This window comes from Balaenoptera acutorostrata, chromosome 2 (genome assembly GCF_949987535.1).
Source record: "Balaenoptera acutorostrata chromosome 2, mBalAcu1.1, whole genome shotgun sequence".
NCBI classification, from domain to species: Eukaryota; Metazoa; Chordata; class Mammalia; order Artiodactyla; family Balaenopteridae; genus Balaenoptera; species Balaenoptera acutorostrata.
Window position 1 is genome coordinate 117475894 of NC_080065.1, and position 18068 is coordinate 117493961.

Consider the following 18068-nt stretch of genomic DNA (forward strand, 5'->3'; position numbering starts at 1 on the left):
GTAATCAAAACAGTATGGTACTGGCACAAAAACAGAAATATAGATCAATGGAACAGAACAGAAAGCCCAGAAATAAACCCATGTACCTATGGTCAATTAATCTATGACAAAGGAGGCAAAACTGTACAATGGAGAAAAGACAGTCTCTTCAATAAATGGTGCCAGGAAAACTGACAACTACATGTAAAAGAATGAAATTAGAACATTATTTAACACTATACACAAAAATAAACTCAAAATGGATGTAAGACCAGATACTATAAAACTCTTAGAGGAAAATATAGGCAGAAACTCTTTGACATAAATCACAGCAATAACTTTTACAATCTGTCTCCTACTAAGAGAAATAAAAACAAAAATAAACAAATGGAACCTAATCAAACTCAAAAGCTTTTACACAGCAAAGGAAGCCATAAACAAAACACAAAGACAACCCACAGAATGGGAGATAATATTTGCAAATGATGTGACTGACAAAGGATTAATCTCCAAAATTTACAAACAGATCATGCAGCTCAATATCACAAAAAACAAACAACCCAATAAAAAAATGGGCAGAAGGCTTGAACAGACATTTCTCCAAAGAAGACATACAGATGGCCAAGAGGCACATGAAAAGATGCTCAACATCGTTAATTATTAGAGAAATGCAAATCAAAACTACAATGAGGTATAACCTCACACCAGTCAGAATGTCCATCATCAAAAAGTCTACAAACAATAAATGCTGGAGAGGGTGTGGAGAAAAGGGAACCCTCCTACACTGTTGGTGCAAATGTAAATTGGTGCAGATGCTATGGAGGTTCCTTAAGAAACTAAAAACAGAGCTATCATATGATCCAGCAACCCCACTCCTGGACATATATCTGGAGAAAAACATGGTTCGAAAGGTTACATGCATCCCAATGCCCAATTACAGCACTATTTACAATAGTCAAGACATGGAAACAACTAAAATGTCCATCGACAGAGGAATGGATAAAGAAGATGAGGTATATATACACAGTGGAATATTACTCAGTCATAAAAAAGAATGAAATAATGCCATTTGCATCAACATGGATGGACCTGGAGATTATCATACTAAGTGAAGTAAGTCAGACAGAGAAAGACAAGTATCATATGATATCGCTTATATGTGGAATCTAAAAAAAAATTTTATATATATATATATATATATATATATATATACACACACACGAGATACAAAACTTATTTACAAAACAGAAACAGACTCACAGACTTAGCGAATGAACTTGTTACCATGGGGTAAGGGTGTGGGGGAAGGACAGAGTGGAAGTTTGGGATTGACATGTACACAGTGCTATATTTAAAACAGATAACCAAAAAGGACCTATTCTATAGCACAGGGAACTCTGCTCAACACTCTGTAATAGCCCAAATGGAAAAAGAGCCTGAAAAAGAACAGATACATTTATATGTATAACTGAATCACTTTGCTGTTCACCTGAAACTAACACAACATTGTTAATCAACTCTACTCCAATATAAAATAAAAAGTAAAAAAGAAAAAGAGGAAAGATACATGGGAAAGCTCCAAATACTTGGAGATTTTAACAATATATTTCTGCATAACATAAGGGTCAAAGAAGAAATCTCAAGAGAAATTTTAAAATAATTTGAATTAAATTTTCATTCAACTTAACAAAATTTGTGGGATCCAGCAAAAGCAGTGCTTAGAGGGAAATTCATAGCACTGAATGCATCAATTAGGGAAAAAGAAAGATCTGAAAGCAATAATCTAAGCTTTAACTTTAGGAAACTAGAGAAAGATGAGTAACATAAAACTAAAGCAAGTAGGAGAAAAGAAATAAAAATTAGATAAAGAAATCATTGAAATTAAAGACAAAATCAATAGACAAAAAATAAATAAAACAAAATCTGGTTCTTTGAAAAGATCAAAGATTCTTTGAAAATTGATAAATTTTTATCCAAGATAACCAAGCAAAAAAGAGAAATGACAAAAATTACTAATATTAGAAATAAAAGAGGGATCCATCACTACTGATCTATGAACATTAAAAGGATAATTAAGAAGTAATATGAACAACTCTATGCTTGCAAATTTGATGACTTAGATGGACCAGACCAATTCCCTGAAAGACACAAACTACCAAAACTCACACAAGAAGAAATAGATAACCTGAATAGTCCTATACCTATTTTAAAAATTGAATCAATAATTAATAACTCTCAGCAAACCAGGAATAAAGAGGGAACTTCTTTAACTTGATAAAGTGTATCTATAAGAAACCTAACTTCATACTTAATGGTGAGAAACTTGAAGCTTTCTCACTCAGATCTGGTAAAAGGCAAGGATGAACCTTCTCACCATTGCTTTCCTACATTGTACTAGAAACCCTTGCTAATGCAACAAGGCAGGAAAAAGAAATAAAAGGTATACAGATTAGGAAGGAAGACATAAATCTATCTCTATTCTCAGATGCCATGATTGCTTATGATTGCTTTATTCAGAAAATCTGAAAGAAGTGACCAAAAAACTCCTGGAATAAAGAGGCAGTTATATAAGGTTGCAGGACATAAGGTTAATATACAAAAGTCAATTGCATTCTTATATACCATCAATGAACAGTTCAAGTTTGAAATTATAAACACAGTATCATTAATATTAACCAAAAAAAAAAAAGAAAAACCTGAAATATTTAGGTATAAATCTTTTAAAAATGTACAAGATCTATAGGAGGAAAATTACAAAACTCTGATTAAAGAAATCAAAGAAGATATAAATAAACAGCAAGCTATTCCATGTTCATGGACAGGAAGTCTTGCTATTGCTAAGATGTCAATTTTTCCCAGTTTAATCTACAGATTCAATGCAATCTCAATCAAAATCCCATAAGTTATTTTGTGGATATCAACAAACTGATTTTAAAGTTTGGAGAGGCAAATGATCCAGAACAGTCAACACAACACTGAAGGAAAAGAAAAAACTTGGAGGACTCATATTATCTGACTTCAAGAATTATTATAAAGATGGGGGCTTCCCTGGTGGTGCAGTGGTTAAGAATCCGTCTGCCAATGCAGGGGACACAGGTTCGAGCCCTGGTCCAGGAAGATCCCACATTCCGTGGAACAACTAAGCCCGTGTGCCCCAACTACCGAGCCTGCGCTCTAGAGCCCGCAAGCCACAACTACTGAGCCTGTGTGCCACAACTACTGAAGTCCATGCACCTAGAGCCTGTGCTCCACAACAAGAGAAGCCACTGCAATGAGAAGCCTGTGCACTGCAACAAAGAGTAGCCCCCGCTCGCCACAACTAGAGAAAGCCCACGCACAGCAATGAAGACCCAGTGCAGACATAAATGAATAAATAAAATAAATAAATTTATATAAAAAAAGAATTATTATAAAGATACAGTAATCAAGACAGTGTGGTACTGCTGAAAGAATAGACAAATAGACCAATGAAACAAAACAGAGAGCTCAAAAATAGAGCCCCAGAAATACACTCAACTGATATTTGATAAAGGAGCAAAAGCAATACATGGAGCAAAGATAGTCTTTTCAACAAATGATGCTGGAACAAGTGGACATTCATATGCAAAAATATGCACCTAGACAAAGACTTTACAGCTTTCACCAAAAAAAAAAAAATCAAAATGGATAATAGACCTAAATGTAAATGCAAAATCATAAAACTTCTAGAGCATAACATGCGAAAAACCTTAATGATCTTGTGTTTGGTAATGAGTTTTTAGATAAAACACCAAAGGCACTATTCAGGGAAAAAAAGAAAATTGTTAAGTTGGACTTCATTAAAATTTAAAACTCTGCTCTGTGAAAATATTACAAGAATGAAAAGACAAGCCACAGACTAGGAGAAAGTAATTGCAAAACACGTATCTGATAAAGGATTGATATCCAAAATATACAAAAAAACCTAAAAACTAAACAATAAGAAAAGCAACAAACCAAGTTAAAAATGGACGAAAGATTGAACAGATATCTCACCCAAAAAGATATATAGATTGCAAATAAGTATTTGAAAAGATGCTCAACCTCATATGTCATTAGGAAACTGCAAATTAAAACAATGAAATACTGTTACCCATCTATTAGTACGGCTAAAACAAAACAAAACAAAACCTGACAATATCAAATGCTGACAAGGATATGGAACAACAGTAACTCTAACTGCTAGTGGGAATGCAAAATGATACAGTCACTTTAGAGACAGTTGGCAGTTTCTTACAAATCCAAACACAGTCTTCTGTGAACATCTAGCAATTATGCTCCTAGGTATTGACTCAGTTGAACTGAAAACTTAAGTCCACACAAAACCCCGCACATGAATGTTTAGAGAAGCATTATTCATAATCACCAAAAACTAGCAATCAAGAAGATGTCCTTCAATTGAGGTGAATGGACAAACTGCGGTACATCCACACAGTGGAATATTACACAGTGAATTTTTTTATATAAATGAGCCATGAGCCGCAAAAAAGACACAAAAGAATCTTAATTGCATATAGCTAAGTCAAAGAACCAGTCTAAAAGGGTTACATACTATATGATTCCCAGAATATAACATTCTGAAACAGGCAAAATTATAGACAGAGATCAGTAGCCAATGGGTTTGGTGGGAAGGGAGAAAGAATAGATAGGTGAAGCACAGGCGACTTTCAGAGTGGTGAAACTATTCTGTCTGATACAGTAATGGTGAAACATGACATTATGCATTTTTCAAAACCCATTCAACTGTACAATACAAAGAATGGAACTCAATGCAGACTATGGGTTTTAGTTAATAATAATGTATCAATATTGGTTCATTAATTGTAACAAATATACCACACTAATGAAATATGGTAATAATCAGTGAAACTATGGGCAGTGGAGAGAGAGCTATATGCAAAAACTTTCTGAACTGTTAGCTCAATTATTCTGTAACTCTGACACTGTTAGAATTAAATCTATTAATCAAATGTGTGTATACACATATATATCTACATATGTATATGTACATACACATATATATGTGAAATTAAGCTATTTACACTCTTAATTAACAATACAGAGTGGCCAAGAAATAGAGGATATAACAGATAGCTACGTCTCCAAATCTACCATTTTGTTCATGGTTTGTTTTGTTGTTTTTCATTCCCGTTCCCAACACTCCAGAAGAGTGTTCATTATTCAGCCTGTATTGGGTTTGCTCCAAAGATACAAACATGGATAATTTCAGAAAATGGAAGAGAATCAGACTGAATTTACAGACTAAAAGAGAATTGGGTCTAGATTAGTGGATATAAATCACCAACCCCTAAAACAGAAGTTTAAATTTTAATAATGCTCAGTGGCCAGGAAGCTACAAAATTATACGATATATGGGTTAATACAACTGGCAGAGATAGAGCTTATGGCAAACTAGAGAGAGCTTGCCTGGCTTAAAGGCCTAAATGTTCAAATGTTTGTAAAAAACAAAAGAGGCCAAGTAAAATGTGTGCTGGCTGGAGTTCTCTCACCTATCTAATTAACCTGGTCTCAGTAACTTTATTCAACATAGATAAAATAGAAAAGCACTTATGTTGAGCCTAATGTGCCCTCTTTTTCTTTAACTGTAGAACACTTACTGAAATATCAAATCTATTGATAGAAAATGTATCTAATGCAGCCTAAATCATTAACATTTGCTTTAAGCAACTCAGTATAATTTACCTCTTGAATCATACAAAAAGTATCTTAAAATTAATTTTTAAAAATACACCTTGGGACGTCCCTGGCGGTCCAGTGGTTAAGACTCCATGCTTCCAATGCAGGGGGCGCAGGTTCAATTCCTGGTCGGGGAACTAAGATCCCACATGCGCAGGGTGCGGCCAAAAAACAAAACACCTCAAAGAAATTCTCATTTTAAGCAAATATCCTGACATAAAATTATTTATATAATCGTATGTTCATAAAATGATCAAATTTTGAGCTTTCACATGAAAGCTTTTAGAAACATACAAAGAGGTCTGTATGAATTGAGAAGTTATGAAGATAATATAGACAGCCAAGTAAAGTCAGCTCATTAAATTTGTTTGAAATTCCCTCTAGAAATATTGAGGGAATGTACTTCATTTCCTCTATACTTCATCTATAAGAAACATTTATGTATATAAAACTTGATTTAATCATGAATGGCACCAGAAATGTAATAACCTGAATTCTTAAGGTATGAACAAATGAAATTATGAATAACTTCACACACAATTCATATATAAAGACTGAAGATGCTGATGAACTAAAGAAACAGACTGATTAAAAATACTATATTACTAAACTAGTGTTTAGTGTTTATAGTTTTAATGTTGTAAGATGAAAAAATTATAGAGATTTGTTACACAATGTGAATGTATTTAACACTGCTGAACTGTTCACTTAAAAATGGTTAAATGTTAAATTTAATGTTGTTTTACTTTTACCACAATAAAAAAAGATTTTTAAATACTGTATTGTTTGTTAGCATGCTTCATTTGATAACTTAAGAAAGGCCTAAAATGAATATGTTAACAAAAATATATGGCAGAAAATGTTAGCTCTAACATAATTTTCACCAGTACAAATTATTTGCAAGACAAAAAAAGAAATAATAGAGGCTGAAATTTAATTCTCTAATGTGTTTTTCTGTACATTTCCTCTAACCACTGTGTTTACTGCACAAGATTTAAAAACTCACATTTAATGTCTTTTATCCTAAAAATTATGGTGAATAACAGATGACTAGAAAATCTTCTCCTTCTCAGTAACTGAATCCAGCCAATGAATATTATACAACAGTCATAAAGTAAACTTTTTCTTTTTTTTAAATTAAAAAAAAAACTTTTTGGCCATGTCGTGCGACTTGCAGGATCTTAGTTCCCCAACCAGGGATCAAACCCGCACCCTCGGCAGTGAAACCTTAGAGCCCTAACCACTGGACCATAAGGGAATTGCCAAGTAAACTTTTTCAATTGAAATAAATTAAAAACACGATGAAATATTCCATACTAATTTAGGTTATTTTTACCATACAATTTCTATTTAATGGTTACCTATAATTCCATCTCAAAAATCATACAGAACACTTCTATAAAACATACCTTTTATTTAGGAAAATAAGTTATTTTATCATAAATTCAAAGATTCTAGAATATGGCTGAGGCAATAAAATCTCTCCTTTTGAGAGAGGTTTAAAAAACCAGATTTACTTTCACTGTGGTTTAACACAAAAAGAGAAAAATGAAGAATAAAAAAGGATCAAAGTTGAAAACAAACATGAGTTCTCTTATTGTCAAATTTACTAAATACACAACTCCTTAGTCATTTCCATTAAAAAAAAAAAAAGTATATACATGACATGCCTACAGTTTCACAGTAGCAATCCTGCAATATCACAGGCTAAAATAGGCTTTCACTTCAAAATGTAACAGTTCATATTTAAACAAACAATTCAGAAGACCCCTAACCCAATAAGGGGCCATACAACATGAGCCAATGAACAAAAGTGAGGTACATGGACTACTGGTGATAATAAACCTTAGGTGGTACACAGATACATATTTTAGATTTTAATTATTATGCATTCATTTTTACAGCTTGCTTATTACAGCAAAGAAGGCTGATTCCCCATTTAGGGTAATGATGCACACATTCTGAAATACACTTATTTAGGTATAAAATAGGGTCAATTTAAAGAGAAAACATCAAATTAAAATGGCATAGATGATATGCAGATTTGGCAATACTGTGAAGGTGAGCTGTGAATGACTTTTAAGAAGCACTGCTGTAGGTTATATTTGTCATAGAAAACAGCGGTCGCATTAATGTTGGGCCTTCTGCTGATTACTTTACATACATTATCTCATTCTATCTTTACAACAATCTATTAGATTATTACTAAATTGAATTCACAGGTATTACATTAGAAAACTAAGGGTCAAAAATGCTAACAAATCTGCCCAAGGTCATTAGGGGTAGTAAAAGGCAGAGCCAGGGTTAGCCCACAGGTCTGTCTGTCAGATACTAAAGTCTGAGTTCCTGTGCTAAGTGTTATACTATTTCTCCAGTCTAAAGGAGGAAAGACTGAGAGGATGAGAGGATGAAGTAAAACTGAAATGAATCTCTTTGAGACAGAAACACATCAGTCACTTAGCGTGATTCCCAACATAAGTTCATATGTAATATGTTTCCTTGCCATAATCAGAGTGCAGTTACAGCACTTGCTGGAGCTTCAGGCTCCAAGCTTTGTTGTGTCAGAAAATACTGCTAAAGAAAGGATTAAGCAACAGAGTTATATGGAACATCAAGTTCATATTCCCTATATCCATGTATCTTTGTATTCCACGTATCTAAGAACATGTGATTACCATCACTGGTTAAATGACACTTAACCAGTCCCTACATCTAGAAGCCCAACAAAAGACCAAGCACATTTCTGCTAAAACAAGGGTCTCTTCTGGTCATATCTGCTTGTCTAGTGGTCCAGTGCTAGAAACCATACCACTGATCCTCCCAAGTGTGCTTGAATTCCAAGCACTTTTATATTTAATAACAAAGGAGTCAATGGCCCACTGAATTACACCCTCATTTGACTATGGGACAGAGAAATTTAAAGAATTAAATTTTATTAGAATAAGTTAAAAAAAATAAATTTTCCAGTGTACACTGCGAAACAATTCTATATTATGAAAAGCTGGAGAATATGTACCTGAATTCATTTAGGGCATCAACTATTCGATTATATGCCAAACTCCTCTGACTGGCATCAGCTGATCTCCGGCTCATTTTCATAGCCTTGAAAGCAATCAAATAGTTAATTCTTATACTGATCATGGGCAAAATATGGGGGAAAAAAAAGTAAAAGACAAAGTCACATATTTCCACAACATTCTACCCATCATTCTTAACTAGATATACATAAAGAAGGCACACATATTTCTAGTGGCTTTCTTTTTTTTTTTTTTTTTTTTGCACCTTTGGTCATTTAATGAGTATAATAAAATTCAAATTTTTCCAATAGCAAGCCTCTTACTTAACTGTCAAACCACAGAATGTCAACACACAACGAGGATGGTACTGACAGTTTCTGGGTTACATAAAACTTTTTTCTCCCAAACAGATCATAAAATGATAAGTCAGTAACAACAGCTCCTGGGTTTCACTAATATTTCATAAATAATGGTTCTGTTAACTAAATCCTTTTTAAAATATAAAATATAAAGATGCTACTGAAAGATGTATCAAGTTATTAGTAATATTTGCTTTCTTAAAAACATATTTAGCCGAAGTTGAGAAGTCCGCTTTAGGTAGACAAAAAGGGGATCAGGATTAGAATATGGATATCATAAAGAACTTTGAAATTTTTTAAACTTTTTCAAAAAGAATGTAATTATGCATTACTTATGTAATTACACATTATTTTTAAAATGTTTAAACATATATTTAAGAAAATGTTAGACTACTTCAGGCTAGAATCGTTCACGTTCATCCAAAAGCTTCAATAGGGTAAAAGTGACAGTTAACTTTGTTTTCACTAACTGCTGAGAGACTCCCAATTTATAAAGAAGTAAATAGTCTTTAGCTAGAATTGAGCAGTATTCTTCCTTAATTTTACTAACAATAAAAAATTTTACATTATAGATCTCAAAAGGTAGCGCAGACTTTGAAATAATTCCCACAGTGCTCAGAAACAGAATCCATAGATTTTCATTAAAAAAATAAGTAAGTGATAGTTTGAAAACTGGCCCTAGACCATAACTTATTTGGATGGTTCAGTGTTTACTACATTCTATGATTACTTACCAACTACAGAACGTTCTAACTTAAGTTCTATTCATTTATATGAAAGTATTCACTCAGCTTTATCTTTCAGCTTTATTAAGAAATGAGATGTTAAACTTGAACAAATATCCACACAACTCTAAGTACTGCAATGTGCACTTTAGGTTGTAGAATGAACAAAACATTTAAAAAGTAATGTTTAATGAGTTCTATAGTGCCTGAATATTTCAAGTTTTATACAAAGTTTAAACACTTCTCCCAGTAACTGAAATGTCAGTTCAGCCACAGCTTAATATTCCACGTACTGACTTTGGCAACAACAGACTACAAAAAGAGACAGCAGTGAACTGTAGAAAATGTCACCAGTGCTGAACTTCTGAAAAAGTAAACGAAAATGGACTTTACTCATCTGCTCAGTAAAAAGGTACTGCTAATGATCTATTTGTCTTTTAACAGATTTAATGTAAATAACTAATATAGTGTCTTCTCTAGAGGCAGATGATCCTCAGACACTAATGAGTTACTGAAATGCATCCTCTGCTTTCTAGAACATTCTAATTGGTCTTGCATCTCTAGTCTCTTTTACTAGTCTCTTTTAAACATACTGCCAAAATAACATTCCTAGAGTACAATTTGAAGACAGCCTAACAAAGTCAAAAATTCTGGCAAGCATTCTAGACTCTCTGTGATCTGGTCACCATTAACTCTGCCAGCCATACCACTCACTACTCCTCTTTGTATCTTTTCCTTTCTGCATATTGTCACAGGGATTAAGAACTTTAGTTACACCCACTGACAGTTCAACTTATAGGAATCTCTTATAAAATATAATCTGGAAAATTCACCAAGATGTTAACTGCAGTGTAGCTATAACTGTGAAAAAGCAGAAATGACCTAATAAAAAAGTTACTTAAATGGAGGAAAGCCACTAAAATATATTCAAGAACCATTTAAAATGAGAAATGTGTATGTTAACAATGATGACTTTTTCCAAATGGGCACATAATTAAAACAGCATGAACACAGCACAGTCCCAATCAAGTAAAAGTACAATACGCACAGGAAAGGCCTGGGTAAGACTTTCAGCAAAATGTTAATGAGTTATCTTTGGGCAACAAGGATATCAATTTTTCTTGTTATTCTGCAATATCCATTATTCAAAACTTTATGTTTAAAAAATCCTACACATTCTTTAAGATGCAGTTCAAATGAAACATCTTCCTAGTAGGAAGTCATTTTTCTTCCCTATGAACTCCTAAAAAACTTTGATTTTCCTTCTTTTTTAGTTATCTTTATGCTCTATCGTATACTCACAATTTTCTTACTTTACATCAATTTATTACATGCACTATCAGCAGCATTTGACTCAACTGATCACTCCTACCTTCTTAAACTACTTTCTTCACCTGGCTCACCCCAAAAAGCACTCTCTCTTATTTTTCCTCCTACTTGAATGGCCAATCCTCAGTCTCCCCTGCTGGTTCTCAGCTCCTCAAATTGTAACTACTGAAACGCTCTACAAATCAGGCCTAGGATCTCCTCTCCTCTCTTCTCTCCTCAATCAGTTTCTTGGCTTAAAATACTATCTATACACTGGTGACTGTCCAGCCTGGACCTTTCCCCTAAACTCTAGACTCACAACAACTTGGATGTCCAGGAGGCACTGCAAACCAACTCCTGATCTTCCTCCACCAAACCTGTTCCATTTGTAGTTTTCCCATTTTAGTACTGGCAATTCCATCCTTCTTACTGCTCAAAAGAAAAATCCCCAGTCAATCTCTATTATTCTTTCTCTTAACCCCAATTTGGTCCATCAGCTAATCTCCTTAGCTCTATTTTCAAAAATATCCAGAATCCAACCACTTGTCACCAATTCCATCACGACAGTGCTTTAAGTATCCACCATCTCTCACCTGAATTACTTCAACAGCCTTGTAACTGATCCCAAAGCATCCACCTTCGCCTCTAGAAATCTATTCTCCATCAGCAGTAAGAGTGATTCTCATGAATGTCATTTCCCTGCTCAAAACACTCCAATGGTTTCCCATCTTTCTTAAGAGTAAATGCCAATGCTCATACCATGGTATCCTATAAGGTCCTATATGATCTGGTCCTATTTCTAACTTAGCCACTTTGGCCTCCTTATTCCTCCTTACTGACGCTCAAGCATCAGGCTTACTCCTTTGCCCCTCCTGGAGCATTCTTCTCTCAGATGGTTATAGCTGACTTCCTCCGTATCTCTGGACCATATGTCATTTTATCAGGAGCTTTCTTGACTATCCTATAAAAATTTGTAATCCTTCCATCCAGCATTCCTTAAACACCTTTCTGTTTTATTTTTCTCCATGGCACTTATTACCATCTAAAATCTTATATATTCATTTGTTTATTTTCTATGCCATGAGGTCAGGAGTGTTGCTTTTTTTCACATCTTATCCTCAGTTGCTAGAATAGTGCCTGCCACATTCTAGGCCCTCAAATACTTATTTATTGAATGGATAAATGACCTTACATCTTTTTTTTAGGTAGTAGGCTTCTTAAAAGGAGCTGAAGTCTACTTTGCATCTCTCAGATCACTTTGTAGGGTACCTGCACAGATTCTGTTAATTTTTCTGCCAAATGAATAAACACAATGCTTAAGCAAGAGAATAAGATTCAAAGGAAAATAAAATAAAAAATATAAACAAACCATAAACATGACTATGCTTACCTGTTCTATTGCACTCTTTAATTTGTTCATGTGGCTTTCAAACAGAGGAAAATGTGAAAAAAAGAATTCATTAAATTTGTTACTTTCATCTTCATCTTTGGATAATGAAAAGATTACCCCAATTGCAATCTTCTTTTTCCTCACAATCCCTGGGTTAGGGCCACAGCTCTCCTCTGACAGATTAAAGCTTTCTTCTATAGACCTTAAAAATAAATGGTTTTTCATTTTAAAAAAATATAAAAATAATTAAATTCACAATTCAATCTCCTTGCTAATTAAATGTAGGCAAGCTAAAGGTCTTCCAGTGTTTTATCAAGTAAATCTAAAAATTCATACCAATTGTGTATCTCTTTGAGAAATCTACTGGCTATTCCTTTATACTCATATTTTTGTAAGAAATTTTAATAGAGAGTCAGATTGGAAACATTTTTGTTCAATTAGAAGTCACTAAAAAAGTAGATAATCCCAATGTATAACCAACCTAAAAGAGCCTGAATTTTAAGGTTTATAGACAGAGTCTGATATAATCTCTTCACTGTTCTAGAATCTACTTATCTCCCCTTTAGATTCCAGGAATAAAATCAAAGGTGAAGGAATAAAGGGAGTGAATAAAAAAGGAAACAAGAAGTTTCATCATCTTTAGCTGTACTTAACACAGACTAAAAAAAAATCTTTCAAGAATGAATTAACTTGCCAAAATAGAAACATGAAAAACTGAAATATCGAAACATGCAGTAGATGGATCAAAGACCAAAACAGAAGAGTTAAAACTATAAAACCCTTAGAAGAAAACATAGGGTAAAAGCCTCATGACACTGGATATGACAATGATTTCTTGGATATGACACCAAAGGTAAAGGCAACAAAAGAAAAAAATAGATAAATTGGGCTACACAAAAATGAAAAACTGCTGTGTATCAAAAGAAACTATCAACAGAATAAATGGGCAACTAATCAAATGGGACAAAATATTTACAAAGCATATATCTGATAAGGGATTCATATCCAGAAATATATAAAGAACTCCTACAGTTCAACAACAACCACCAAAAAAAACACCTGATTAAAAAATGGGTAAAACACTTGAATAGACTATCTCCAAAGAAAACATACATATGGCCAATAGGAAAATAAAAACAGGGCTTCCCTGGTGGTGCACTGGTTGAGAATCCGCCTGCCAATGCAGGGGACACGGGTTCGAGCCCTGGTCTGGGAAGATCCCACATGCCGCGGAGCAACTGGGCCCGTCAGCCACAACTACTGAGCCTGCGCGTCTGGAGCCTGTGCTCCGCAACAAGAGAGGCCGCGATAGTGAGAGGCCCACGCACCGCGATGAAGCGTGGCCCCCACTTGCCGCAACTAGAGAAAGCCCTCGCACAGAAACGAAGACCCAACACAACCAAAATAATTAAATTTTTTTTTAATTGAAAAAAAAAAAAACATGCTCAACATCACTAGCCATCAGGTAAGTGCAAATCAAAACTACAAGGAGATATCACTTCACACCTATAAGGATGGTTATTATTAAAAAAAAAAAGGAAATTAACTACTGGTGAGGATGTGGAGAAATTAGAACTCTTGTGCAGTTCTAGTGGGGGAAATTTCTTAGCGGTACAGTTGTTAGTACTCCATGCTTCCAGTGCAGGGGACACGTGTTCAATCCCTGGTCGGGGAACTAAGATATGCAGCGTGGCCAAAAAAAAAAAAAAAAACACCCTGGCCATTTCTAGTGGGAATGAAAGTAAAATGGTACAGCCACTGTGGTGAAGAGTATGGCAGTTCCTCAAAAACTTCAACAGAGAATTATGATATGATCCAGAAATTCCACTTCTGGGCATATAACCAAAAGAATTGAAAGCGGAGACTTGAAAGGTATTTGTAGACTCACGTTCATATCAGCATATTCACCACAGCCAAAAGGTGGAAGAAATCCAAATGTCCAAGGACAGATGAGTGGATAAACAAAATGTATATACAATGGAATGTATATGTATATACAATGGAATACAATGGAATGTTAGTCATAAAAAAAAATGAAATTCTGATACATGTTACAACATGGATGAACCCTGAAGGCATGCTAAGTGGAATAAGGCAGACATAAAAGGATAAATATTCTATGATTCCACTTATATGAGGTATGTAGAGCAGTCAAATTTACAGAGAAAAAAATAGCATAGTAGTTCCCAGGGGCTAAGGGGAGGGAGGAATGGGGAATTATTGCTTAATGTGTATAAAGGTTCAGTTTGTGGAGATAAAAAAGTTCTGGGGCTTCCCCGGTGGCGCAGTGGTTGAGAATCTGCCTGCTAATGCAGGGGACATGGGTTCGATCCCTGGTCTGGGAAGATCCCACATGCCGCGGAGCAACTAGGCCCGTGAGCCACAGCTACTGAGCCTGCGCGTCTGGAGCCTGTGCTCCGCAACAAGAGAGGCAGCGATAGTGAGAGGCGCGCGCACCACGATGAGGAGTGGCCCCGGGTCTCCGCAACTGGAGAAAGCCCTCGCACAGAAACGAAGACCCAACACAGCCAAAAATAAATTAAAAAAAAAAAAAAAAAAAAAAAAAAGTTCTAGACGTGAATGGCTATGGCTGCACAACAATGTGAAGGTACTTAATGCCACTGAACTATACAGCTAATAATGGTTAAAATAGTAAACTGTATGTTATGCATAACTTACCACAATTTTTTAAAATGTAGTACACTTTAAAAGTTTCCAGTTCCAGACTTAAAAAATACAAAATACAAGTCCACGCTCTTAACATACACAATTGTGTTTAAGGAACTATTCAATCTTGTGGTAAATTAAAAGTCCCAACGTACCATCTAGGAAACACCCCATTCTCCAAACTTGTTGTTTGGCTACGTCGCCAGCGTCGCTGGTAGCTGCTGGCACAACTTCGGGTAAGTGAGGAGTTTGGAGAGGGAAATGGTGTAATAAGCAAGCTGCTGAGAGATGCTGTCAAGTCAGAGTAAGAACAAGTATAATGTATAAGTTAATAATTACTAAAAACAAGAACAGATTTCTTTTTAACAAATTTAAGAGTGGTGACTCAAATTTTCCATTTTGCTGAATGAGGCTCTAAAATTTCCATTTAAAAAAATACATCATTGTTGGAGCAAGGTCCCAGAAAAAAATCACATATTAAAAGTGAGTTGGCAAGAGACCCTGATACAATCCCCTTTTGACATCCTTACCTTCCCCACCCCACCCCAGATGAAAATGCTACTTTGAAATAAAGCTTTATTCCTTTGGCCATGACACTGTCTCCTAGCTTAGCTGAATCCTTAGTCCTTAAATTAAATACGATGCAGTCCAATTTCAATGCAGCAGCTGGATTTTAAGAACAAAAGCTATATTTGAAAATAAGTGTTTGAATGCCATTTAAAACGTCATTTAAAAGTACTCATAGAGTGACTTCCGGGGCGGTCCAGTGGTTAAGACTCCACGATTCCAATGCAGGGGGCACAGGTTCGATCCCTGGTCAGGGAACTAAGATGCCACATGCTGCGTGGCGGCCAAAAAAAAAAAAAAGAAGTACTCATGGATCACTTGTGCATAGGTAGCCACCTCTGAATGCTTGGGTACTTTTACCAAGAGTCATGACTATACCTATCAAGCTCCAAGAAAGAGTAAATCCTATAGATTGCTCTCTGGAACAGACACATCCCAATAGAGTCCACTCTGATTATAAGTGCTGCAATCCCCTAACTGTGGAAATTATTCTCTTCTGAAAACCCTTCTCTGCAACCCAAAAGCTCTGTTTCCTGCCTGGGGTATCAAAGGCTAAAATCCTTTCTTTTTTGGGGGGATTCTCTCCTTCTCCCCACTTAATCTAGAGAGAAAAAGACCTCAAGGGCTTGCTTTTGTTTAGAAATATTTTAGATTCCCATTTTCATCATTATAAACACACACTGAAAATTTGTAAAGTAATCAAAAGGGAAGTATTATTATCATCTATAAAAAGATACATGCCAGATGATATATTATTTTGGACACCGGGACTGAAAACTAAGAGATTATCATTATGAAAATATGTTCATTTGAATTCTCTTGACAAATTCAACGGTGAAGGGGAGAGCTCTACGTGCCATGCAAACATCTGGGCCGCCAATGAATTAATTCTGGACTACTTTCTTGAAAATACCACATTTTATCAATTAGTAGTATAAAACTTTGTAGTCTAAGATTAGGCATGTATAACTAATCTGGGTACGGCTTCTGTGAGAAATCAAATGTTACTCTAAATTTGGAAAAGCTTTGTTTTATCAAATTCTGGTATTAAAAGTAACCCAATCAGAAAAAGGAAGAAAATACACAATTAACTTAAACAGCATATATGAATTCAATGGCTTGAAGAAACTTTACAGATCAGTCTTGCCAGGCCCTTCAATTTACAGATGAAGAAAATGAAGTACAGAGACATTAATTTATCACTTCTGAAATCTTGGATAAATAATGAAAATTAAATTCCTGCCACAGAAGAGAAAACTAAATCTCTAGATTACATAGATGCAAACAGTATTAAGAGAAATACACTCTAGATTAGTCCCTAAGAACAAAAATAACTCAATTAGAAAAGAAGGGTGAGATTATTTGAAAGATGAGACTTCTCCTGTTAGAGTAGTGGTTCTTAACTCTAGCTGTCCATCAGAATCAGTGGTTGAGTTTTTCATTTTTTGTTCCTCAAATACAGATGCCTAAGCATTTCTCTAGGGTAAATCAAGAATTTTCAAGAGTAGAGTTCAGGTATCTGAAAAATTTTCTTGAAATTTCTCACGCATAACTAGGGATTACAATATATGGGAAGTTTGGAGTCTCCATCTAGACTTAAAACTGACTTGTGAACAATTTAGATAGCAGAGCCATGCAATGTGACAACACATACAGATAATCACAGTGGATAAAGTTTCTCATACCTAACGATAATTCAAACCTAAGAGTACTCCATCTTTCTCTTATGCTGATCTCTGAGCCCTGACACTTTTCCTTTTAACTGAAATATCCTTCTTTCATGCCTTTGGCCAGATAACTCCTATTTAAGTATCAACACTCTGTAAAGCTTTACTCACACCCTGCCCCTTGCCCAGACTAAGTTAGGTGCCGTTTTTCTGAACCTCTGTACAGGTCTATCACAGAACACCTCAAACAATAAACTATGACAGATGATTTTCCTGGCTATTCTCTCATTAGAAGCTGTGCTCTTTAAAGATAGAATCTGGGGTTTTTTTTGTTTTTTTCTTTTTAATCCTCACAATGTTTCAATAAAACTTTGTCAAATTTTGGAAGAGTACGTACTTCAAAGAAATATGTATAACACTGGCTCAAAATGCCTAAGCTTCTCTGGGCAAGAGACAGTCTGACACTTTAAACCCTAGTTAGGAGAAAGCAGATATAAGCAAATGTGTTTTTTCTACTATGCTATCTAAGCAGTCTCTTGAGCAATATTATTTTTCTTATACTGGCTAAGCCTAAGCCAGCGTGTATTCATCCAGGCCATGCTCCACCAGGCACATTTACTATTAAACATGAAAAATTTTTAATTTAAAATATTTATCTCTGCTGTTTCTACCAT

At 34.9% G+C, this 18068-nt stretch overlaps 1 protein-coding gene across 2 annotated transcripts in view; it reads right to left on the reverse strand.

Annotated features, from left to right (window-relative positions):
- Window positions 1–18068, reverse strand: part of FNIP1 (folliculin interacting protein 1) — a 127872-nt gene that overhangs the window by 37058 nt on the left and 72746 nt on the right. For both annotated transcript variants that reach the window (XM_057541082.1, XM_057541081.1), the window contains 3 exons: window positions 15316–15451; window positions 12494–12695; window positions 8711–8796 (listed from right to left, as the gene is read on the reverse strand). In XM_057541082.1, the coding sequence (XP_057397065.1) occupies window positions 8711–8796; window positions 12494–12695; window positions 15316–15451 (424 nt within the window). The remainder of the gene's footprint in view (window positions 1–8710; window positions 8797–12493; window positions 12696–15315; window positions 15452–18068) is intronic.